The 25404-nt window shown below is 46.0% G+C and overlaps 1 protein-coding gene across 2 annotated transcripts in view; it reads right to left on the reverse strand.

Annotated features, from left to right (window-relative positions):
* SDK1 (sidekick cell adhesion molecule 1) overlaps positions 1-25404 on the reverse strand; it is a 563777-nt gene that overhangs the window by 33630 nt on the left and 504743 nt on the right. For both annotated transcript variants that reach the window (XM_063143659.1, XM_063143658.1), the window contains exons 36-39: positions 11875-11990; positions 8034-8220; positions 6692-6829; positions 305-466 (exon numbers count right to left, since the gene is read on the reverse strand). In XM_063143659.1, the coding sequence (XP_062999729.1) occupies positions 305-466; positions 6692-6829; positions 8034-8220; positions 11875-11990 (603 nt within the window). The remainder of the gene's footprint in view (positions 1-304; positions 467-6691; positions 6830-8033; positions 8221-11874; positions 11991-25404) is intronic.

Consider the following 25404-nt stretch of genomic DNA (forward strand, 5'->3'; position numbering starts at 1 on the left):
ATTGATGAATGGCACAATTCATGATTTTTGTGAGCTTTTTGAGAACAGATTCTTTTTTTAAAAAAAATTATAAGCATATACAGTTCTGGCCAGAAGTGTTTGGCCTGAACCTCGTATGCAGGGACACCTGGCAATTGTCGCTGCCTGTTGAGTATGCCACTAAATCACGCCTTGCGACTTCATTCTCCCTTGGCTGGGAAATGCATTTTGAATATTTTCTTTGCTGCTCGGCTGCTGAAATAATGCAATCAACTCCACTTCTTTGTTTTTTCCCACTCTGGCACGTTCCTCTCATCTCACTTACCCTCCGCTGGCCCAGCTGTGACGTTGGCTTGCAGTTCCGGTCCATAGGTGATAGTCTTGGCCTGCACTCGGAACAAGTAAGTCATTCCCTTGGTGAGGTCTCTGACTTTTAGCCAGCGCTGCCAATTCCCCTTGATGTCCACGGTCACCACTTTGCTCACCCCTAGAACAGGCCCGGCCAGATGAAAAATAAGACAGGGGTGTTAATACTAGGAAGGAAGGAAGAAAGGAAGGAAGGAAGAAGCAGTGGAGCTTATCCAGTCTAGATTACCAGTAAAATTATCTAGCAGTTTGCTAAGGAAGTATTTCTTACAATTAGTGAGAATGTAAGTAGTGATAATGGCCAATTTTCAGCACAGATAAGTGTAATTAGACTTTAAGCTTGATAAGTGGGTACTGACAAGGAAAAAAACCTTACAGTGCAATTGGGAAATTACCAACAAGCTGAAGACTACTCACTAATTACACTGGGATGGAGGAAAAAGGTGAGCAATAAAGAATTGCAACCTGCATCCTCTCTTCAACCCAACCCGCCTTTATACAGTCCCTCGGTTCTGTCAAAGCGCTCCTGGGAAAAATTCACGAGACCAAGGCCACAGCTAGACCTAAGGTTTATCCTGGGATCATCCAGGGTTCGCCCCTGCCTGAGCACGGGATCCCCTGTGTGTCACCTAGATGAACAGGTTTGACCCCTGGATGATCCAGGGTTAAACCTTAGGTCTAGCTGTGGCCCAAGTCTCTGCTGACCAATGTCTCATCCATTTCTACCAAAGCAGCATCTGTAAATTTGTTAACATTTCAGATTGGACTAATTTATTTTTTTTAAATCCACTTTGCAAGCGGGAAAGCACCGACAGCAGAGGAAGAATGAATGAACCCTAGATAGGTACCGGGGAGATCTTTAGAGACAAAGATTGTCAAAGAAATCTATCCCTGCTTGACTTCCCTTGTGAAAAATCAAATAAAACTTATATTCTCCTGATTCGGTTTTGTTACTAATCTCACCAACAGATGCTGCAGAATTAAATATTTTTTATGGGGGAATGGATATAAAAGGATGACATGGAAATACAAGAATACAAGCCTTGTTGGATTCAACTGAAGTCCATCTAGCTCTTCCCAACAGCCGGGAGCCAAATGCTTCCGTGAAACTATTAAGCAGGACATGAAAGCAAAATCCCTTCCTTTTATGGTTGTTTAATTGAGAGCTCCTCCTTCTGGCAACAGCCAGCTAGTAATAGAAATTCCATCTGGCTGCAGCAAAGGGAGAGTTTGGAAGAAAGGCCACACCATTGGTGAACTGCATTGCATACAGCTGGCCATTTTGAATATTCAATCCCCGTGAGGGGGTTGCCAAGGTTTGTCGTGTCGTCTGAACCCATGTGGCAGGGGTTGGTTTAGCGTTAAACAGCCCTCAAATAACCCATGGTCTGTTGTAGAGACTATAAGATGCAACAAATCTATCCCACTGAGGCTGGAGACAGAACTCTGACCATGGTTAGATCCATCTGCAGTTCTCCCAAGTCCCTTTCTGGCACCATGGAAAGCTCAGCGGGAGCTCTGTTCCCCAAGGTTGGAACTCTGCTCTGCATTTCGAAACTGTTGTAGGTCAGTTTTCCCCCCCCCCCTCCTCTTCATACCTTGTCTCATTCTGCCGTCAAGTTTTAGGGAATGCTCCCACAAAAATACTTGGGTATTTTAAAGTTGACTTAAAGTAAATGCATAACAGCCGTTTGTTAACAAATAAATCTTCTCTATCCTTTTCAAATAATTCCTAAAACTATTATTTGCATTTATGACTGTTGTGTTACATTAAGGTGATGTTTGCAAAGAACTATGAACTTCAAATCTCTTCCCTGGGCAGTTCATATAGAACCAAACAGCAGCTAGTTAGATTAAACTTTTCAGAACACATTACTTCTGCCACACTATCATCCATCTTTTTAAGTTTATTACTAAAGGTATATTAAAGATATTTATCTCAGCTTTTATTGGGTAAATCTAAAAAAAATGACTTTCCAAAGCAGTTTGCTTCACATTTTCCTTTCAATTGCTATTTCAGACTTAAATTATTGTTCAATGCAGAAAAGACCCAACACGGGGAAATTACACTGGATGGCATTCATTTAACTTCTCAGAGTCAAATCTGAAGATAAAACAAAAACAAGTAAGGGACATTTCAGACTGCTGCTATTATTTTTAAGTGAGCTCTGAAAAAATAGTTCCAGGGTGAGTTTGTCAACGCTGAGTACTGGTGAGTGTGTGGGTGGGGTGGGGGACGGCAACCGGTAAAAAAAATCAAGAATATTTAAACAGGGACTCGAAGTACAAGTCAACTGAGGAGAAAGATGCAACAGAGAGGAATCCATGATAGATCTCCCTTTTTGGAAGGAGACTTGAGTCTCAGCGGTTATGCCACACTAGCCTTCAAAAGGGACAGAGCTCCATTCATTCGCCAGCAAGCCTTGAACTCGCAGCCTTATGGATTTCCCAACCGTCGCACAATGAAGCATGACATTGCTTGTTGATTATATGGGAACCCAGACTGTCCTTACAGCCCTCGGTCTAGGCACATCTCAGTATCTTTAAACAACCCTGCCTTCCGTAGAAGGAAAAGTTCAAGGTCTCTGCTGCTGTGCCTCCTTTCCAGAAACGGGTTGGATCCATCTAGAACAAATATCTGCCTCTCCAGCCTCAGCCTGAAGCATCAGGGCCAGTGGCGTAGTGGAGGCAGGGCTCACAGGCACACACAGCCCTGACACTTTTTTAAAAAAATCATTATCAAGGACGCTTAGAATTAGGGATGTGCTCCGCTTCTCTTCGGTTCAGAGAAGCAGGAGCGAGGCGGCCTAATTCGCCTCCGGGAAAGGCGGAGGCGAAGAGAGTCAGGAGGGCTGCGGATCGAGGCGAAGAGGATCGCCTCAATCCGGAGCTTCGCCTGCAGGTAATTGGGGGGGGGGGGGTAGGGGGACTCATCTCGCGCCGCCGGTGCCGCCATCCATGTAAGGGAGCAGGGAGGAGGGATACTTACCTGCGTCCGTCGCAGGCTCCAATTGAGGCCCTGGTTGAAGGCGGAAGTGAAAGCCGAGGCCTCTTCCGGCTTCAACCGGGGCCTCAATTGAAGCCCGTGATAGGTAAGGGGGCAGGGGGCTGGCCTACCTTGCGCCGGCAGCGGCGCCATCCATGTGGCAGCAGTGGTGCCATCCATGCGGCGCCAGGATTTTCTGGATCGGGCCACGAAGCGGATTGGGGGGTCCGTGTGTTAGCATAGGTGTCTCCATTTTTAAAAGGAAACTGTGAAGTAGCCATTATACAGCAGGCAACATGTCACGTATGCGAGAATATCGCCTTGAGTGCATCCTTGCATCTGCCTTATCTAACCTAAACAAGAGCCTCGGCTCCAGTGCTCCTGTGTCAAAGTTAACTTTCTGTAACTTACTGTAGAACAAAGAGGATTGTTTATAGAACAAAGTGTTATGTTCTGATTGGTTTATGCTGCTACTGGGCCCTGCCCCTTGCAGGCTCAAATGCTGTGCTGAATTCCCAATGTCTTTGTCTGATTGCTCCCTTTGAAGAGACCAGACCTTGATTACTAATCAATAAAGCGCTTTTGAACCCTCTGTCGCTGAAAGTGTGGAGTCGTGTTTAGGGGCTGTTTGGATTTCGTCCCTGGGTGAAGAACATTGATCTAACACGTGCACACCCCTACTTAGAATGCCCTGTTCTCTCCGGTGAGAATTGCTTAACTGCATCTTCACAGTAGCAGGAAATTCTCCCAGCAACAACGAATTGTTCCTTGTCATTATGCAAAGTATTTTGGGGAGTTTTGTTCTTGAAGGGGCAATAATGAGCACTCCCTTTGGGGGAAAAAAAGACCCTGCTGCTCCTGATGGAGATGCAAGCGGCTAGATTGGTTGGTTGAGATGAATCAACGCGGCATTTTTGGACTCTCCTGGGGAGGGCGGGGGGCGTGACTTAGGGGGGCCGTCACCATGAGCGCCCACACTTCTAAAATGCATCACTGCACCATGGCTCAGCGCAACCGGCCCCCAAGTCATGCCATGCGGCCAGTCAAAGGCACAAATGTGAGATGTCAGGAAGGAGGGGCGTCTTTCCCTCCAGATTAAATATCTGTCCTGAAGCATGAGATTGAATGTAGACTCTGTAAATAAAGAACTGATTCCAAGCACAGGTGATAACACTCGCTTTCCTGACCCCAGTGCTCTCATGTAAAGGATTAATACCCCGTAGGTTTTGCAAGGCAGAACACAGGGGAGAATTATCCCCAAAATACTTCAGCCTCTTGCAGGCCCTCCTCCTGTTTCTAGATTAAATTTATACACTTTTTCTGCGGTAGTGCTTCATGCTGAACCTCTTGCCGGTGGTGAAAGTTTTTGTTCTGCTTTCATTTAGGAGTACAATGTACTCAGTGCATGAGGCATGGAAATTCAAGGCCTAAAGGCAGCTTCCTTCCCCCCCCCCCATGGCTATATGAATAAAGAACCCAAACGATATGAGCGATTGATCCCCTCGTTCATTTGAGTCAGCAGGAATTCGTTGAAGTCCAAGTCTAAGATCTGACTGGACCACTGCAACCCACCAGAAGTATAAAATAAACATTAAATAACCAGACAGCAAAACCTTTGAATCTTTTTCAAATTTACCCTTAGAATGATTTTATATTCATTTGCAGACAGATTATCAATTTTTTTCGCTGCCGTTATTTTGATAAATTAATCATACTGTTTAGGCTCTCAATCGACGAGGGCAGGATTAAATCCAGGGCTGGATGAAAAATGCTACCAGAGACTGAAGAAAGTCTGATTGCAGCTGGAAAAAAGGACCGGGATCATGAAATCACGTACAAGAGAAGAATATGGTTCAGGTAACTGATGTCGGAGTTGCTATTCAGCACTCTGAATAATGTAGGGATGCAGGGAAAGTAAGCTGGGCTTCTCTAAAGTTCTCATTTTCTTGGACATTTGGAGGGATTTATTTAATATATTTATACCCTGCCTACTAGGGCAAGAAATAATCCCAAGGTGGCTACTGAAAGTAGGCTAATGTTATTTATTTATTTATTTATTTATTTAGTTAGTTAGTTAGTTAGTTAGTTTATATACCGCCTCATAGCCGAAGCTCTCTGGGCAGTTTACAAAAGTTAAAAACAGTGAACATTAAAAGTATACAAAATTTAAAACCATCAAAAATATAAAAACAATAGTATAAAACAGTATCCATTTAAACAACAAAAGTTCTGGGGTCCTCTAAAAACAAACTTTAGCATATGTTGTTAAACGCTGTTAAATGCCTTGACCTGGCGCCGAAAAGATAACAATGTTGGTGCCAGGTGAGTCTCAATAGCGAGATCATTCCATAATTGGGGGGCCACCACTGAAAAGGCCCTCTCCCTTGTTGCCATCCTCCGAGTAAACATAGGGGCGTCTGCTTTGCCTTCTGCATCTTGAGGCTATAAAAAACAGGGCCTTCTCTGGGGTTGCACCCACTGAAGGGCTGGCCCTTCCATAATTTCTGATGGACAATGCATTGTTAGGGAAATCCAGAATCCTAGTCTTTGCAAGGTTTTACTTCCTCTGCATCATGGCAGCACAATGCCTCTTCATGGCACCCAACAAAGGTAGTATTCTTGCTGATAGGGCGAAATCCAACTTATAAGGCTAAATCCAACATCATTTGAATGAACGTCTAACACTCACAATGAGAGTTTCCCTTTCCTCCTCTCCTGTAGCATCCTCTGCCCCTGCAAACACCCCAAGTGAGGCAGGTGGCTACCAGGAGGAGCAGGGCCTTCTCTGCTGTGGCACCCCGGTTGTGGCTTGAGCTTCCTAAAGAGGTTTGCCTGGCACCTACACTATACTCTTTTAGACGACCTTTTTATTTTCTCAGCATTTTAACAGTCTAGCAACTTAATTTTAACTTGGCTGTTTTCGATTTGCATTTTAAATCTGTGTGAAGTTGTGCATTGCTGCCCGGTTTTATCCTGGTTGTGTTTTTATACTGTATTTTATATCATGCTTTTATACGGTTTGTTTTATACTTTGAATGGTTTTTTATGGTTTTAATTTTTGGAAACCGCCCAGGCAGCTTCGGCTATTGGGCGGTCTAAAAACGCAATAAATAAATAAAGAAAGAAATAAATAAATCTGGGTTGAGGGGCTCCAAGGAGCTGCAGTGGAGAGGCGGAATTTGATTGTCCCAATGCAATCCATAAACTCCACCGAACAGGTTTGGCAGAGAGTCTCCATCGCCTATTGGCGTGTGCCTATATAGCAAAGCAGAGAGAAAAGGATTGGTGGACGTGCACACATTAACGATGCATTTTCCTCCTTCCCAGAAGAGGCATACATTCCTACCTGAGCAATCTTACCTTTTACTGGGGCCAAAGGCTCATAAATCACCCGATAGCCCTGCAGAATCCCGTTGGCTGCAGCCGGCTCCCCCCAGGACACGTTGAGCGCAGAGCAAGTGATTTCGGAGAAAGCCAAGGAGCTGGGCGCACTGGGAGCTGAAAGACGTACGAACGCAATGAATAGCAGCACCAATGCTTAGTGCCACGAATATCACAAACCCTCCCTCCCTCTCCCCACGAAATTGCTCCTAATCTGTGTCTGCGGCACGTAAGACCGGAACTGCGGCCTGCAGGAGAAATGTTCTTCCTATTCTACTCGGTTGTGTTTTGCAGCACCGGTTTTGAGCAGCGGATGCCTTCGTGCAGGGTCACGCCTTCGAAAAAGGAAACAGCACTGCAGCGCTTTACATCGAAACACCCAAAGCCTTGGCTCACGTCTGTATTTGGACTCCTTAGAAGGAGCTCTATGCCAGTATAAGGACACAAGAAGAACCATCCTGGATGAGATCAAGGGTCCATTCCGTTCAGGAAACACATCTCACAGGAAACACACAAGTAGGTCATCAGTGTTTCAGCACCCACCTGCAACATGGGCCTGCTGCCTCTGGTACTGGAGGTAGCATATAGAGTCAGCAGGACTAGTAGCCATTGATAGCCTTCTCCTCCAGAAATTTGTCTAACCCCTTTTCAAAGCCATCCAGATGTAGCTTCAACCTTATAGAACCTACTGTATGTATGGTGGGTGAATGGGATTCGCTCTGACCCAGACTGCTGGGCACATCTGGGGTCATGTTTGACGGAACGGCTGCACAGTGTGTGTAGCCTCAATGCATGCAAAGGGTCCTAACCCCCCCCCCCAATAGGGCAAGGATCAGACCTATGGGGTTAGGACCCTACTAGAACATTACATCCAATGGGTAGCTCTCAAGCAGAGCAGGCCAAGTGGCCTTGATCTCCCCCACTGCCCTCATTGTAGCCTTCTCCATGCTGGATGGGGCATGCTGGGAGTTGTAGTCCAACACATCTGGAGGGCACCAGGTTGGGAAACGGGCCCAACAGCTGGATGTGCTAGGGTGTTTCTGATGACACATTCCAGTATTTATCAAGAAACAATTCAAAAAAATGACCCAAATTGCACGTCTTTGTAATGTCAAAACGTTCAGGTTTGGGTACAAGACCCATACATTCTGGAGAAGGTCCTGGGTGATTTCTGAGACGCTGGACTGATCATTTGGATATCCCATAGATGTGCACCTTTGGCGGTTTGCTTTTTAAAATACAGGAAGGGAAGCGCCAAGTTAGACGTGCAAGAGAGAGGCCCGGCTGAGCCCTGCCTTGTAGACAGAAGCCACGTTCTTACCTGCCTGCTGCGTCCTGCCCTGCCCAGGGCTGCTCCTTGGCCCATCCCCTGCTGCGTTGAATGCAGAGATACAGACCAGGTGTTTGGAGTAACTGGTCAGATTCTTCAGCCGGACGCTTGTCTCTGGGAGGAAAAGGACCTTCACTTTCTCCGTATCGTTCTGGCTGTCCTCCTCCCAGTAATAAACCTAATTGGAAGAGAAAAGGGTCCACTTAGCTGGAGTTCTAGCCCGCCCTGCACTGAAGTTACTGTTCCTCTGCTGCCACGTGTCTGTTCTGTAACTTGGGGGGGGGGCTATAACATCTGGGATTGTGGGAGCACGTTGTGGGCACTCTTACAAAATGCTTGCTATGAGGGTGGGGGCTGCCCATTCTCAAAATGGCTGCCATGGTGGGCAGGGCCAGTCACAAAATATCTATTTCCCAGAAGGCAAACTGCTGAGTCTAAAAGAAAAAGCAACTTTCTCAAGAGCCTAAGCTCAAGGCAGCGATGGAGGGTGAGTTTCAAAACACACACAGAGGAAACGCTCTTTTGAACATGCGGTTTTCTGCTCCAGCATCCATTTCAGAGAAGACAAACTACTTTGCCAAGGAGCTATGTACAAGGCAGAGGTGGAACCTGACCTCCCTCCACACCACCTCTCTCTCTCTCTCTCTCTCCTGCCGTACCAGTGCAGATTAAGCTCTGGGTAGGGAGCAAATAAAATTCTGCCAAGTGGCCAAAGAGGGAGTCCTTCTCCTTCTCAGAATACTAGAACGGAGCCATCCAATAAAATGGGTTGGTGGGAGATTCAGGTCACACCTGAGAAAGGACTTTTTCACTTAGCAAACAATTGGTTTGTGGAATTTGCTGCTCCAAAATGTGGGGACAGCTGCTTCCAAAGATGATTTGGCAAATGAATAAAGAAGGAGATCTCTCTCCGTGGCCCTTTGCCCCACGGAAGCAGCGTGGCTCTGCAAACCAGTGTGTGTGAGCTTCCTGGAAGTGTTTGCTTCTCCGCTGTGAGACACCGGATGTCGGGCTGGATGGATCCTTTGGTCTGATTTAGCAGGGCTCTTACGTTCTTGTGAGTATATAACATCTGCGGCATGGTCAGAATTGGGCAATCCGACGGCTTTATCTGAAGACCAGTACCAGCGGCTACAATACAAACATGCGCTCCTCTCCCTAATTCCACCCTAGCAGGACTCCCAGTCTGGCTGTGTGAGAGCCGCTAATGGGTGTAATGGTAAATCAATCCCATCCTGGACAAGCCAGGAACTTGACCTCCGTGACCAGCCAAGAGCCTGCTTTGGTGCTACAAGCCAAGCTATTAGAACAGCCGGCGCGCAAACAGAAGGGAGAATATACGGATTGTGATAGCAGGTAACCTGCTTCTGCCAAGTGGTAATGCCAGATTATTTTTCCTTGGCTCAGCTTTTCTCCATTTGCGCCTCTAACTCACAAAGCGGAGGGTGAGCCAGGCGACAAACACGAGCCAAGCGCCACGGCTTGCAGTAAGCCTGGCCCCAGGATGGTCGGGAAGTTTCGCTTAGAGAAGTGGCCAGAAGTGCTCTTCTCCCGCTTGTGCTGTGAAGCAGCTGCGACCTCCGTGGACAAGAAGGGCCGGGCTGCAGCTGTGGCGATATCCCGATGAGAACCTTGGTAATACCTTCTACATGGGGCCAGTTTTTAAAAGTGCTTGGAAACGGCGATTGGGATGTGGCTACCAAATTGTTAACAGGGGTGGGAGGCTTGGGGCGCGTGGCTCTGATTTTTGAGACCCTTTCGCCAGCTTCCAGGTGGTTTCCAGGAACCATTCAAGATGTCGTTTTTGATCCTTAACGGTCTAGATCAGCGGTTCCCAAAGTGGGCAGTACTGCCCCCTTGGGGGCAGTGAGATTGCATAGGGGGACGTTAAGAGGCAAGGGGGCAGCAGGGGGGTGCTCGAGGTGGTCTCCTCCGAGAAGCGCCTCTCCGAAAGGTCTTAAAACCCAGGGACATTTTTATGGGAGAAAGTAGTTTGGTCCCAAGACGTATAGGGGAAGAATCCACACATGTATTAATACCGTTTAAGAAGAGTCCTTTTAACGGTGAATTGAAATGTTTCAATAGCACCAAAATGCTAATGAAGAGACATACCCTGCTTGGTGTGCCCCGCCACGCTGGCTGCAAAACAGAGGCGTTTACTCTCTTTCCCCTCCCTCGGCAAGCCTGTGGCGGGTGCTTCTCATTTTCATTCTTAGCTCCTCCGCCTGGCCGCCGCTGCTCAGCCTGGACGCCCGGACCAGCAGGATCCAGAGGAGCGTTAAGAATTTACAGAATAGTGAGGTACTCTACCCTAGTTACTAAATGTGATATCTAATATTCTTGCTAAATGACTATCAGACTTTGAAAAGATGATATCGCTGGATCAAGTTCATCAATTATGTTTAATTGAATAAACTAAAAAAAAATGTAATTGGATTTTGAGTAAATATTCAATTAATTGTTACAGTTTTGAATTTTCTTGTTATTATCTTCCTTAGTGGGTCATTGAAAACTGCTATTCTGAATAATGATTTTTATAGTGTAGGGTAGGGGGCGCTGGGCATGAGTTTGTGGAACCAAGCGGGCGGTGACCTGAAAAGGTTTGGGAACCACTGCTCTAGGTGGTCTGTGGCCAGGATATCTCCTAAGCACCCCCTCTGCCCACCCCGACCCACAACTACCTTGGAGGCCTGTCTTTGGTTGGATGAGGTATGGTGAGTAGCTACACCAACAGGGCCATCTTCATAGTGGCACCTAGGCTGAAATGCCTTCCCTAGGGAGGTTCAGCTTGCTCCCTCTCCAGTGGTGTTTAGACACTGCTGAGACTTTGCTTTTGATAAAGACTCTTGGAGGTCATTGCTTGACAAAGCCTATGCCAGCATTGCTGTTTTATGTGGATCATGTTGACTGTTTGCTGGCTGTTGTAGATTTGTTTTGATTTTGATTCTTTCGATATTGTTTGATTTTGATTTTGGGTAGCTTACGCTGCCTTGGGGGTCCATTTTGATCAAAAAGTAGAATATAAACATTGTAGCTGAATAACAAGATAAATAAGATTCATGGGGACTAGAAACCTGAACAATCTTTTTGCTAGGTGGACCTACATGACCTGCAATTCAATCAATTTCGTCTTGTTGAAAAAACCAAAGGAACTTTTTGATGACACCAAACATGAATATGGAAACAGAACATTAAAATCTCATTGCATTATGCTGCCAGGCCCCTTCGTTAAAGGGCTGCAGCCCTGGTCCCCATCCCCATAAGTCCGGTTTCATTCAGAGGTTCCACCCCTGCCTGCCCGCTGCTGCAAACACCCCACCTCTCAGGGCGACCGCACACATGGCATTTCCAGATTAAGAAATGGAATTTTAATAAGAACCAGTCGCTGGGGTGCAGCAGCAGGGGACAGTGGAAGTTTTCAAGCCCTTCTTGTGAACTTCTCAGAGGCATCTAGTTGGCCAATGTGAGAAGCCGGATATGGAACATTTGGGTCCGATCCAGCAAGACTGTATTATTTGGTCGCATCTTTCCTGCAAGGTGTACAGGGCAGAGGGGAGGGGGGATGCTTTCAGATGGCATCCTGTGTGAAAATTGCCCAAATGCCTGTTTTGCAACATCCACCCCGCTGCCAACGACAGCTTAATTTATGCATGAACATGCGGCAAATTATGGTCTTCCCAGATATGCATTCATGCATGCAGCTACATCTCTTAGACCCGTGTAATACCACTTGCCAATCCGGAGGTGCAGCCGGCTCTGACCCCCGTGCCCGTCTTGAGCAGGAAAGGTGGAAGGTCTGCAATAGGGGAGTCGCACTCCCGCGCACACTTGCCTTGTAGCCTTGTATGTTCCCGTTCTGGCTGTCCACAGGAGGAGGGTCCCAGGTGACTTCCAGCTGGCTTGCGGAGAGCGCGTTGACCTGGATGTTCTGGGGGGGCATTGCTGGCGCTTGAGAAAGAGAGCAGAGAGAGAGAGAGAGAGAGAGGGTGGGGTGGGGTGGAAGGGAGAGTTAGAAGTGAACGCAAGAGCCGTCACCAAGCAGCAGGTAGGAAAAGGCCTGAGGCGGACAAAGGCCATAGCACTTGGATTCCCTAGGAGTTGCCACTGCCTTTCACAAAGCCTTTGAACCTTTGCCCCCCCCCCCACCTCCAAAGGCATCCAGCTTTTCTGTTCTGCCTTCTTCTTCCTACAATCGTTTTTCTTCTTTGTTTGGCTGGAGGTTATAGGGAGCAACACACACCCCCTCTCTCTTCAAAGCCTGCACAGTCACTCGGCACAGCCGTACTGCTTTGAGCAGTTAGTAGTTCTGAAAGTCAAACGATAGCTTCCCCACTGCCCTCCGAAAGTGCCCACCGAATGGTTTTAAAGCCAAGAGGCAATTGATTTCCAGATGAATTCGTTGAAGGGCGTGCAGTGTCTCTAGTGGGGAGCCTCCCCTCCCAAATTGTGGGGGTCTAGAAGTGGGTCAAACACATCCTAGAAGAGCTGGGGAACTCCCCTGCATAGGCTAGCAGTCAATGGCCAGGGTTAACCAAGTCTGTGTATATGGCGGGGATTTTGATTTGACGGAATAGTTTATTTTTTATCGCGTACGTTTGGTCTTCTTCAGAAAACAGCCCGCCTCACACCCAAGCTCACATGACTGAATGCCTTTCCATACATCCCGCCCCCCCTCAAAAAAAACTACGCAGAATGCCTGCACATCAATGTTCTAACTTGGCCTGACGTTCTAGTTTTCCATGCATAAGATGTTGTTTTTATGGGGGGCATTTCCCATCATGAGAGCCCCCCACCTGCAGCCTGAGAGTGCTTCAGATGGACAGCTCCTACTGCTATCGATCAAAAGACATTGGGCAGTACCCCACCTCATGGAGGGTTACAAATAGAAGACACTGTTGTATGAACACCACCCCTAATAAAATTCTCTGAATGAGGCAGGGCAATTGCACACACAAAACTTCGTCTGGAAGCACCTGAAATAGTATAATCCAGGCCTGTAAGCACAAGGCTCTGGTTGTTCCCCTTTAATGGAAGCTAGCCCAGTGCAGATGAAATATTTCCCCAAGCGTTAAGCACAGGGAGGCTCTCATTCTCATACTGTGCGCCTATGCCAGCAGCGACAATAGCTACCAACTGAATACTTTAAATTCAGTTTGCCCAGAGGATGCCAATTCATCCATCCCTAATCTCCTGACATGTTTATTAGAAAGAAACGCATTCTAATCCCAAGTTAGATATACCGCTCAGGAATATTGGTGCGACATCTCCAAGAGTGTAAACATGAAACATCTAGTTAATGGATCAATTTGCTTTTTGAAAGCGGGACTGTCCACTGGATCATGCTCTGTGTTGGTCAATAGACGAACAAGTGCATTTGACATTCCAAATCAACCTTAGCCTACTGTTCTGCTTGGCTTCTGTCATGGCAAGAGCTTAGTGTTGTTGAGCAGTAGCGAGGTCTGGGTTCCAGGGGCCTAGTATGTATTAGGGCTTTACCAAAATTTGGGGCAAGTCAGGTTTCTGAGGGACACAAGAACAGGTCTGCACCATGGAGTGCTCCGAGTAATGCTGAGACTTGGAAGCCAGACAAAGTTCTTTGTATGTTGCTCCAACAAGCAGTAGATCAAGACTGAGCCTTAAGTTGGGGCTTGGCTTCATTAAGCTGATTGGCTGCACCTCCATACTAACTAAGGGCCTTTCTGTTAAAGGGGTCTGGTCTCTTTAAGCAGGCTCAGGCTGCAACAACACGAGGTGGCTGTGGCATGCTAGTATCTTCATGGTGGGAGTCTTCGGAATCTCTTATGGATGCAGGAGGGCAGATATTTCAGGAACTGATTCACCCAGAGGTGGAAGCCTTTTCAGTCCTCTCCCTGAACCATTGACTCAGAACCCTCTTATTCCAAGGACAAGGGTTCAAAGTCCCGATCCATGACATCTACTTTCTTCTTTAATTAGGGGCAGCCATCATTTTACCAGAATAGCTAAAATGGAATGTAAAGTAATAGCATGCTTCTTTTCTTGCTTGCTGGTGGTATAGCAATAACCTCTGCTCACGGTGCTTGAGAGCACAGTCTCATTGTTCTATGCTCATTTAACAGACTGCAAATGGAAGCCATTAAATTATTGCCATCCAAGGAAGGTATAGCCATGGTTATCTGCTCCTCCTTTGGGTTCTTTCTTTAGAGGCCACAACCTTGATACGCCACATTATTATTATTATTATTATTATTATTATTATTATTATTATTATTATTATTATTACTACTACTACTATATTTATATATCTTTACTCTCTTCCTCTCTGGGATTATAAAATAAAATAGTAATTAACACCCACTCAGCCTGACACCAACTATTTATTTTGTTCTAACTGTGCGGTTTCCATATTATCGCTGCCCACCCTGCCGTTAATGGGAATGTTAATAACCACCGCCAGGTTGTTGTGACAGATGCTTGGGCTCATTATCAGAAATTCTTATTTACCGCTCCATTAAACGACAGAATCGCACACCCAAAAGGGGGAAAAAAAATTGGGGGGGGGGGGAGAGAAAAAGAAGAAACAATTCAATCAAAACCAACTGGAAGAATTTTAAGCACTGCATTAATAATGCAAAACATAAATAAAGTTGATTGTATATATATTTTTGGCGTGTTTGCCATTGGTAACTCTGCTGCAAAAATATTGCGGTGCAATTAAAAAGTGAAATGCAAAATTGAATATAGCCATTATGCAAGTGCTTGAGTAAAGTAGTAGTAGTAGTAGTAGTAGTAGTTATCATCATCATCATCATCATCATCATCATCTTTTCAATCAGATGGTCAGGTGCTCTGCAGAACACAAATGATATGAATAGCATTGAATAAAAGGAATCCATCTAGCTGTAAGAGATTCCTGTAGCTATCCATGGACCTCAGGCTGTTCATCGCCACACCAGGAAGGAGAGCACTGTTGCGGTGGCAAGGTCCTTCCCTGACCCACATGTGTACATTTGAATGTTTGTACAACCACCATGCAGAACCAGTGAGCTCGGAGGGCTCGCCACGTTCATTCATGTCTCAAAAGGGCTACTGTGTGCTTCCACACAGAAACTTTCAGGGCCATTTCACAACCAAAGGATTTTGCACGTCTCCTGACAGCATCTCCCCAGGTCTCTGACACGCTTAACATCACACCTATTTTGTTTCTCATGGGATGTGTTCCAGGTAGGGATGCCAGAGAAATTTGAGGCATACTAAAATGAGTTTGGATTTCGAAGAATCTGACTGGTTGAATCCGCTGCGGACCGGCCTCCCCAGGCTGCGGGGGTCCGCAGACTTCCAGGTGATTATTTTTTTTACTTTCCTGTAATTTACACCAATGAAATCGCAGGAAAATATGCAACTGTCTGCCGAGAAATCAACCGTGCTGGAAAATATAGGTGGGGAAAAGTCGAATTGGGGGGCGGGGGACAATACGCTAAACATTCCGTACTAATATAAATTACCGTATTTCTTCGATTGTAAGACGCCATCGATTGTAAGACGCACACTAATTTCAGTACCACCAACAGAAAAAAAAGCTTTGATTCTAAGAAAAATAAATGCACCCGTGATTCTAAGACGCACCCCGTTTTTAGAGATGTTTTTATGGGGGGAGAAGTGCATCTTAGAATCTAAGAAATACGGTATGTAAATTGCTGCGAACTTCCTTATGGAATTATTTGTGCATTTCCCCGCATACCGGAGGAAAAAAAATCTGTGTCCGTCAGTGAACAGACATGAGAATGAGTGACACCGCCAGGGCGAATTTCACAAAACCCGGACATCTCTAGTTTCAGGCCTGGTGAAGCGAAGATCTGATGATGTTAGTGCAGCGATGATGTTAGAACAGCCCAGTCTCCACATGCTACCGCGGCACAATCCCTGGCTGTGTGCACATGCGTCCGCAGGAGAAACAAAACAGCATTAGGGCTGTTGGGGGCCGTGCGACATCTCTATGCTAACGAATGCTTTTATCCTTCAAATTCTTTTTTACTGGGCTGCAGACAGCTAAGCTGTGGCACCTCTCATCGGTGACTAATGTGGAGAGGCTGCCAGCATTTTCCACCACTGCGTCAACCAGCCTCGTTACAGAGCCGATCCAGACAACACAATGATTAAAGCATCACAACACTGTTGAGGCGAAGCATGCCCACAGACGGAGCCTGGCTGGCACCAGGCCCACAGGGAGCACGGGAATTACAGGGTAGAAATGGGCTAGGAGCTGGATTTTTAAAAAAATATTTTTTAATTCTTTTTTTTTTTTTTGCACCATCCAATTTTCCTCAAGCACCGTTTGGCTTGCAACCTCGAATAGCTTGTTCTCTCTCTCTGCACAGACTCCTAGCACATGAGAGGCACATGTATATTCTGGAGCTTTGGGATTTTGCGTGGAAAGAGAGCAGTGTCAAATCTGGAAGGGTTCACAGTAGGGACGGCAGAGCATCACACTCTGGGATCTATTGCCTGCATGTTAAGGACAGAGTGGGCCATTAGGTGCAGCAGTCTCAGTCAGATAGGTGCCATTAACTGTGGCGAAAGAGGTAGATGGACACATCCAATGTATTGGCCACAATCCATGAAGGCATTCTTCTGCAGAAATCTGATTTCAATAGGGTTTGTGCAGGAGCAATTTGTGGTGGATAGTGCCCCAAGACAGGGTGGGTGGGTTGCTATTTACTTAAAAGATTCAAGGCCCAGCCCCATGGGACACAAATCTACATAAAATCTCTATATGCTAATTTACATGCATACATGCAAATTAATCCCTAAGATTTATGTAAATTTCACAGGAGGCAAAGCCGTCCAATGATTTTTTCCCCCTCCAAATAACCTCAAATAAAATATATGCTGCAAATAATTTGCAGCTTGACCCACATTATCGCAAATCAGTGGGGAAAGTTGTTTTTTTAAAAAAACTTAATTGGCATACAAGGAAAGATTTGGGGTGGGGGTTGGCAGCATGTGGGGAGAGGGAAGTTAACCTTTCTCTCGCTAGCTGCAATCCTGTTTGAAAATCCCCCCCCCATTTTATTTATTTATTTATTTATTTCATTTCATTTCTATACCATCCAATAGCCGGGGCTCTCTGGGCGGTTCACAAAAATTAAAAACATTCAAAGTATAAAACAACAGTATAAAACCATAGCAGAAAATACAATATAAAAGCTCAACCAGATAAAAACAGCAGCAATGCAAAATTACAAATTTAAAACACCAAGTTAAAATTTATTTATAGACTGTTAAAATGCTGAGAGAATAAAAAGGTCTTGTCCTGGCGTCTAAAGGCATATAATGTAGGTGCCAAGCGAACCTCCTTAGGGAGCTCGTTCCACAGCCGGGGTGCCACAGCAGAGAAGGCCCTGCTCCTCCTGGTAGCCACCTGCCTCATTTCCTTTGGCAGTGGCTTGCGGAGAAGGACGCAAAGGATGAGAAGGACCCCTGAGGATGACCGTTCAGGGCTTTAAATATTAATACCAGCACTTGGCAATTAACCTGAGGAAAAGCCTTTCATTGGCACCAATGGACACTCAGGGTTCCGTGAAATAGATCCAGGGCATGGGGAAATAGATTCAGGGCTTGGGCCTTGCGGGCCAGGCCTAGTAACACCCCTGGACCCAGATTAATTTGCTTCGGTTTTTCATCTCAGGCAGGAACATGCTTCTCTTCTTCACCGGCTCCAGCCCCCATTTACATTTCCCATAATGCCAGGAGTGATACTCCATGAGGAGCCTTGTGGGGAAATTAAAATGGTAGTTATAGCCAGCCACCCAGAGGGGTGGACAAGGAGGGTGTGTGTGAAAGCGCCCCCAGGGCAGGAATTAGAAGTGGGTCCAGGTAAGATGCTAGGGCCCTGGAAATGCACTGATCCCAGCCCTGCCTCTTGAAAAAAAATAGGCAGGTTGTCAGATTATCCAAATGTTCAGGGAAGGCCTGTATTTTATAGAACCGCTTCTAAATTGAATTAACCACAGTTGTATAGAATATCACACATGCGTGGTATTTCAGAACGCCAAAGCTCCGTTGAAAATCAACAGAAACCAATGCCTTTCTCTGCTACGGAATCTCCTTTCCTTTCCTGAAATTCTGATCTGCCACCCTTGGGTAGGAAAAACGGCTTGTTAAGTCATGATTCGTTCCCACGTGGTCTGCTGCGCACTGGAGCTTGCGAAACAAGACTTCAAAAGTTCCTTGACACGATAAAGTCAATCCTGAGTAAACACAGCCAGGATCAGCAAGTAAATATGTTTGAAAAGCTACCTGATTTTCATGGTATATATAATCTGACTCTTTTTTTCGAAAACGGTAGTGTGCGTTAAAAGAATTACATAGCACAGACATTTCTAGCACGGGTTCCTCATCCTTCCATACCGAGACTCACCTTTAACCCCAGCCTTTAAAAAAAAAAGGGGGGGGGGTCAAGGAAGCACCTTTTACTTTCAGCCCTGAGCACCACTTGAATCTGGTCCTTAGGCTGAAATAGGAATGTATGAAGATTCTGTTTGGGGGGTGGAAATTTGACAGATTCTTGGGCTTCAGCCCTGGTGAATTCCATTCCATTCCCCCCTGCAGGTGTCAACTCAATGTATAGCCAGTCGAGCTTCGTCATTTTTTAAATTCTTTTTTTTATTGGCGGTTTTGCACAAGTGCGCACCATCACAAGTCCGCATGTCCACATGTAGCCCCTCGGAGGCATAGTCTTCTCTTGTAAATTCCCTTGTCAGTTTCATCCTCCAAACAGACTACTTCATTTAGCCTAGCAGAGCCACATTCCACACCTGTCAAAGAACTTGTCAAATTCTCCACCTGCTTCACTCAGGAAGCAGGGAAGTAGAGGATGAAATTGACAAGTACTTTGACAAGTATGGCTCTGCTGGGCCAAGCAAAGTAGGGCATGGGGGAGAATGAAACTGACGAGGATATTTACAAGAAGGGAATATTCAACTGCAGGACTAGTTAGGCGGACCTGCAAGTTTGCCATTAAAACTATATATTTCACACACACACACACACACACACACGACTAGCTTATTTGTGACCCCTCCCGAAACCCATTTTGCACGGATTAGCATTTGTGCAAATGGTGGGAGCTGGGGGTAAAATCCGCCAAAAATTTCCAGATTCCGGGGGTGGGGGGTGGGGGAACCCGCTAAAGTTTGCTGCCGCTTACCGGAATGGAAACACTGTGGAATCCTACTGAGCTTAAATGGAATGGAATTCCCAGCGTTGCTTATCCCTGGGCTGAATCAGGTTCAAATAAGTCTGGTTTAAGACAAGGGTAGGCATATATGGCAGGAGGCATTCTCTTGTGCCATCTAGCTAAGACTTTCACCCCAACTAGTGTCAGCTGGCTGGCAATTTAGATGTCTTCCTGCCCCTAGTTTCTCTGCCTGGCTTCCTCCTGCCTTTTGCACCCTTTCCTCTGCTGTTTCCTCTGATCAACAGGTGTTCTTCCTCTGGACCTGGAAGTTCCATGAATAATAGTCCAGCCATTGCAATCCTGCTTAGATCAGACCATTGCGCAGACTTTCTACTGTTAGTTTTACCCTACCCTGTGCCTGCTTACCCTACCCTGTGCCTGTTTGCATTCTCTTCCCCTCCTTATTGTTTTACTATGATTTTATTAGATTGTAAGCCTATGCGGCAGAGTCTTGCTATTTACTGTTTTACTCTGTACAGCACAATGTACATTGATGGTGCTATATAAATAAATAAATAAATAAATAATAATAATAATAATAACTTGTGTTAACTTGAAAGTATGTTTTTTTAAAAATAAAAAAATCAACAACTGCAGAAAGCATTTGGGGATTCTAACGCATGGGTTAGGCTGAGGGAGAAACTTCAGAAGTATCGGCATGTCTCTGCCAGAGGTAGAATCACAGGCTGATTTGCATCCAGAAGGTGCTGCAAAATTCTAGGCAGTATGCTTTCCTCACAATCCCTTGCCATCACTCATGCATAAACGAGAGCTGGAAAGGTGGCTTAAGATGCTGGTGACATTATCAAGAGTAACAGGTGCAGCAAAGAAACCACACACACACACACCCCGGGCCCAAAATCCATTCTTGGCAACCGAAAGGATGCTCTGGCACCACCAAACAATATTTTTACTTGCCATTTTAAACTGAGCGCTCATGTTTCTGTTTAGGGATCTGGTGCATCTTGTTGTCTGTAGTTGTTATTTTAAGGAGGATTTGCTTTACCTTCCAGCCTGTTCCTGTAACCCCTTTGAAGAATCACTCAGGAGAAAGAGTAAATAGCGAAAACGGAGAAAGCTGTACAATTAATTATTTTCTGTTCTTTTTTCTTTTTAAATTGATAACCACGGCTGCGTAGCAGCGCCAAGAGCAGAGAATGCAGAGGCAGGCAGACAATTAGCGGTATCATACAGACAGACGCAAACACAGTATGGAGCTGATGCCAAGAGCAGATTCCGCCCGCCACAGCCTTGGCAATAGGGATGAGCTTCACGAGGGTAAATCTGTACGGCTGAAGTACGGGAGGCACAGAAATACACACACAGAGGATGGACGTGGTTCAAAACTTTTTCAAAAGGAGAAAAAAGAGAGAGTAAACCCTCGTCACAAACGAGGGAAAGATACGAAGGTCAGGGGAAAACAGAGAGGATTGGATCCAGATTTCATAGAATCAGAATCATAGAATAGTAGAGTTGGAAGGGGCCTCTAAGGCCATCGAGTCCAACCCCCCACTCAATGCAGGGATCCACCCTAAAGCACACTTGACAGATGGTTTTCCAGCTCCCTCTTAAATGCCTCTAGTGTGGGGGAGCCCAAGACCTCCCTAGGTAACTGGTTCCATTGTCATACTGCTCTAACAGTCAGGAAGTTTTTCCTGATGTCCAGCCGGAATCTGGCTTCCTGACACTTAAGCTCATTATTCCATGTCCTGCACTCTGGGAGGATCGAGAAGAAATCCTGGCCCTCCTCTGTGGGACAACCTTTTAATTATTTGAAGAGTGCTATCCTGTCTCCCCTCAATCCTCTCTTCTCCAGGCTAAACATGCCCAGTTCTTTCAGTCTCTCTTCATAGGGCTTTGTTTCCAGACCCCTGATCATCCTGGTCGCCCTCCTCTGAACACGCTCCAGCTTGCTGCATCCTTCTTGAAGTGTGGTGCCCAGAACTGCACGCAATACTATTTGGTCATACTTAGAGCAGACCCATTGAAACTCAAGTCCTATTGATGACGGTCATTGTATTCTCGGCATGTTTACATCTGGATCTAAGCCAGCGGGTAATGCTAGCAGGCAAGTGGGACCTGCAAGAAAATATTTCCGTGTGAAGTGTTCCAATCAGCCAGCCATGCTGTGCTGAAGGTTACTCCATTTCATTCTCCCTCTCCAGTGTTAACGGCAGATAAACCTCACTGAGAGGCGGCTTGTCCACCATTATTGCTGACCTTCCCCAGCCATGGGGAGATGTTAGGAAAAAAGGAAAGGAACCTCTCGTGCAAAGCACTTGAGTCATTACTGACTCCTAGAGGGACGCCTGCTTTTGCTGACGTTTTCTTGGCAGGCCTTATGGCGGGGTGGTTTGCCGTTGCCTTCCCCAGTCGCGGTTACCTGGGGAGATGTTAGGTGTGCCCTATTTTGGACGCTCACTTAGCGTAGGGATGGGTGACACTCAAAAGGCTTGACCGGTGCTCTGCATGAGCTGGGCCTGAGTGGGCCTCTGTAGCACAGAACCCTCCGTGATGCACTGGGATTCCACGGTAGGTGTGCAGCAAGCCAGCTGATGGAGAAGAGGCCACATGAGGATGGAAAGGGCCTTATCTCTGTGGTAGAGCACACACTTTGCATCGGAGGGTCTCAGCTCCAATCCCCTGTGCCAGCGATGGGAAAGACCCTTTTCGGCCCAAGCCATGGAGGGCGATCATCAGTCAGAGAAACAAATACTAGGCTTGATGAACAAATAATCTGACCTGGTAGAAGGCAGTTTCCTCTGTTCCCTGAAAAAGTTTGGAGAATGCTGGCCAAAGGGGTTGCTCCTAAACTGCTTTGTCCGCACATCCTCACCGGCCTGCCCACGCTCACCTCTGGCCGAGACAGCACATGAAAAGGCGGACATCTGATGCAAGCTTCTGCCTCTCCCAGAACACTCGGATGGGGCTTCTGGCCCATCATTTTGCTGAATTGTCACATTCCGAGAATCTGGGAGTGGCGCGCTTCAAGCGGACGCAGGGAGAGATTAATGTACATCCCCGGCGTGGACACGACCACCTTGCCAATGGCTAGAAGAGTCAGCGCAGAGTGATGGAGAAATTTAGCTGACAGGCTAAGAACAGGCCCTTGCGCGCCCCTTTTCATCAAGAGACTTGTAGGCATTGATCAATTAAACTGAGCCTGACGACGGGCGAGAACTGTGCGTTCCTTTTTGTCCCCCTGCTTCAAGTGTACACTTTGCATCTCTTCTCCGTTTGTACCAAATACGCACCACCACCACTGCTCTCTCTTCCAGAGTTACGAGATCTCCCTGGGACTCAAGATATCCTCATACTCTTATTTACTTGTCACATGTTTTGATCCCATCTTTCTGCCAAGGAGCTCAGGGTGACTTACATGGCTCCTCATTTTATCCTTGCAACAACCCTGTCGAGTGAGTTAGGATTCTTTCCCAGGTCTTTAATATTGGTATCTGAAACCCTTGGTTCTTCCAGTATAGCACTGATTACTGGCGCAGCCCTGGGGTTGCACTGTCAATCGTGAGAAATAAGCATCCATATGCGGATTTTCCCAAACAAATGCTAATCCATAACGTTTTCTTCAGCTTATAGAAAGGACCCCCCCAAGTGATGCACCATTGACACAAAAGAGGGAGACAAAGATCTCTTCATGTACTGCTTGCTGTCAAGATTGAAAGTCGAGAACTAGTCAATGAGTGAATCATTCAAAGAAAGTGAGATGAATTGATGGCTGATTTTCAACACGTATCTCATCGATTCTACAATTGTCTCAGAATTGGGTCTCTATTGTGCAAGCACATCATCATCACCATCATCATTATTATCATTATTATTATTTTATGTCTACTTTTGTTCCAGTTTCTCAAAGAGCTGAAATTTTTCATCTTGCTTTTCATCAAGGAAAAGGACTATTTAAAGGTTTCTTTTTGAACAGGTGACTGATGTTGAAGGGGAAAAGAACTATTTCCATTTCAAGAGAGTAGAATAATTTAAAATATACATAATGTTCTCCAAAGAAATGCATCGCAAGAAGATGGCCACTAGATTAGGTATTCCTATTTATTTATGTGTGTGGCTTAGGTAGGGTGACCATATTAAAAGGAGGACAGGGCTCCTGTATCGTTAACAGTTGTATTGAAAAGCGAATTTCAGCAGGTGTCATTTGTATGCATGCAGCACCTGATGAAATTCCCTCTTCATCACACCAGTTAAAGCTGCAGGTGCCCTGCCCTCTTTTCAATCTGGTCACTCTAGTATAGCTCCTGCACTTTAACTGTTGTGATGAAGAGGGAATTTCACCAGGTTCTCCATATATACAAACGGCACCTGCTGAAATCCCCTTTTCTATGCAACTGTTAAAGATACAGGAGCCCTGTCCTCCTAATCATAGGGTCACCCTAGCTTAGGTCACAAGAGGACAGATTCCTGCCTTGAGGAACTTACAATGAGAAATGTGATAGAGGAGAACCACATGGGTTTTAATAAAGGATTGCGAAGGTTCATTGCCTATCTACGGACAAAACATTATGTTCCAGTTAACACTCTCAATCCCTGCTCATCTACTTCTCAGGGGAATCTGGCTGGCTACTATTTCAGCCTGTAATAGTCCGGGACGTGGGCAGCTGAGAGCGCAGACTGAGTGCCGGGACCCGGGAGAGCGAAGGTGTACAAAGTCTAACCCACGCACAAGCTGTTTAGGATAGAGCAGTTTACTGGTATAACCATGACGTGGCATAGTCCAAAGAGCAGTCCAAGATCAGGAACAAACAAGGCGTCAGGAAACCAGGAACAGGCGCCAAGCACCACAGGAATGATGTTGCTGTAGCAAATGCTGCAGTCACAATGTGGGTCTTAAATAGCCCTGACTCTAGCTGCTCCCAGCTGCACCGAATTACCCCATTATGAACTGCTGCTGGCCAGGGCCTGAGTTCTGCCAGCACTCTGCAGCAGAGCAGCCCTTTGAGCTCGGACCTGGATCCTGAAAGCACTTGTCACTAGTACCTGATCCTGACACAGCTGGAGTGATGGACTAGGTGAGCATTGGCTGATCCAGCATATTCAAATATTCTTAGAGAACAACAACATAGAAATACCTTTTTAAGCAGACAGCGACTTAGACATAACACATACCAGGTCTGAACAGTTAGAATCAATGCAATTAGTTAACGGACCCATTTCACCTGATCCGTTTAACACGGCTGCCCTCCACTTCAGGGAACAGATTTTGGTATCAAAGGCTATTAATCAGACGGCAATTAAGCAGAGCAGAGTGAGTTCACACTGCCATGACCTACCTACACAACAAGGAAATCCCAGGGTAATTTGCTGGTGACTTCTGCGAGAACTCTTGATCATCACCTGAGAGAGCCTGAATAGTTAGTGATTGCAGGGTTTTATGCAAGTGAGAAGTGCAGGTGACGTAGAGCCAAAAACCAAACAGAAGGACATAAATGTATTTCCTAGGTCAGAAGAATCCGAAAAAAGTTGATAGAGCCGCCCAATGGATGTACGTGAAAGAGAGCTCTGCGAATCTAGGAAAAGTCACGTCCGGCTATTGTCCACATTAGTGGGCCAAATGAGCTGGACGTCAAGTGGCCTTTGGGAAAAAGTATCATGTAACATCGTTTGGTTTTACTTATTCTCCATGGAGCTGGAAAACAGGGCAGCAAAATGTCAAGGCCACTGCAGTCCTTGATTATCCCGATTTCAGTTGCAGCCATTTCGGTTTTCAAACAGGGATGACAAACTAAATACCAACTTGTGCTATGTTTAGAAAACAATTTTGCCTCGTTGATTGGTTGGCATTTTTAAAGCATAAACTGCTATTGCATTTTGCTATAACGCCGTCCCTAAGACATTTCGTACTTATTATGCTCCAGAAAAATGAAGAGTCCATAAAATTACGGATGGCTGGCACGTGCTTAAACCTCCCATTAAAATAAATGGAGCTTAAAAGTGCTTAACCTGGACTGTATTGTGCCCATTATCGCAGTTATTCCAGACAAATACTTGGCTTATGTATCATTGTCAACCAGCCCAGCCTCAGTACAGATCCATGCAGGTTAACCTTCAATTCGTTCATTTACTAATAGGGCGAGAATGCCAAGGTGTGTGTTACCCAAAGAAGGAGAGCTCTAATCT

The sequence above is a fragment of the Elgaria multicarinata genome, chromosome 17 (genome assembly GCF_023053635.1).
Source record: "Elgaria multicarinata webbii isolate HBS135686 ecotype San Diego chromosome 17, rElgMul1.1.pri, whole genome shotgun sequence".
Taxonomy (NCBI): Eukaryota; Metazoa; Chordata; class Lepidosauria; order Squamata; family Anguidae; genus Elgaria; species Elgaria multicarinata.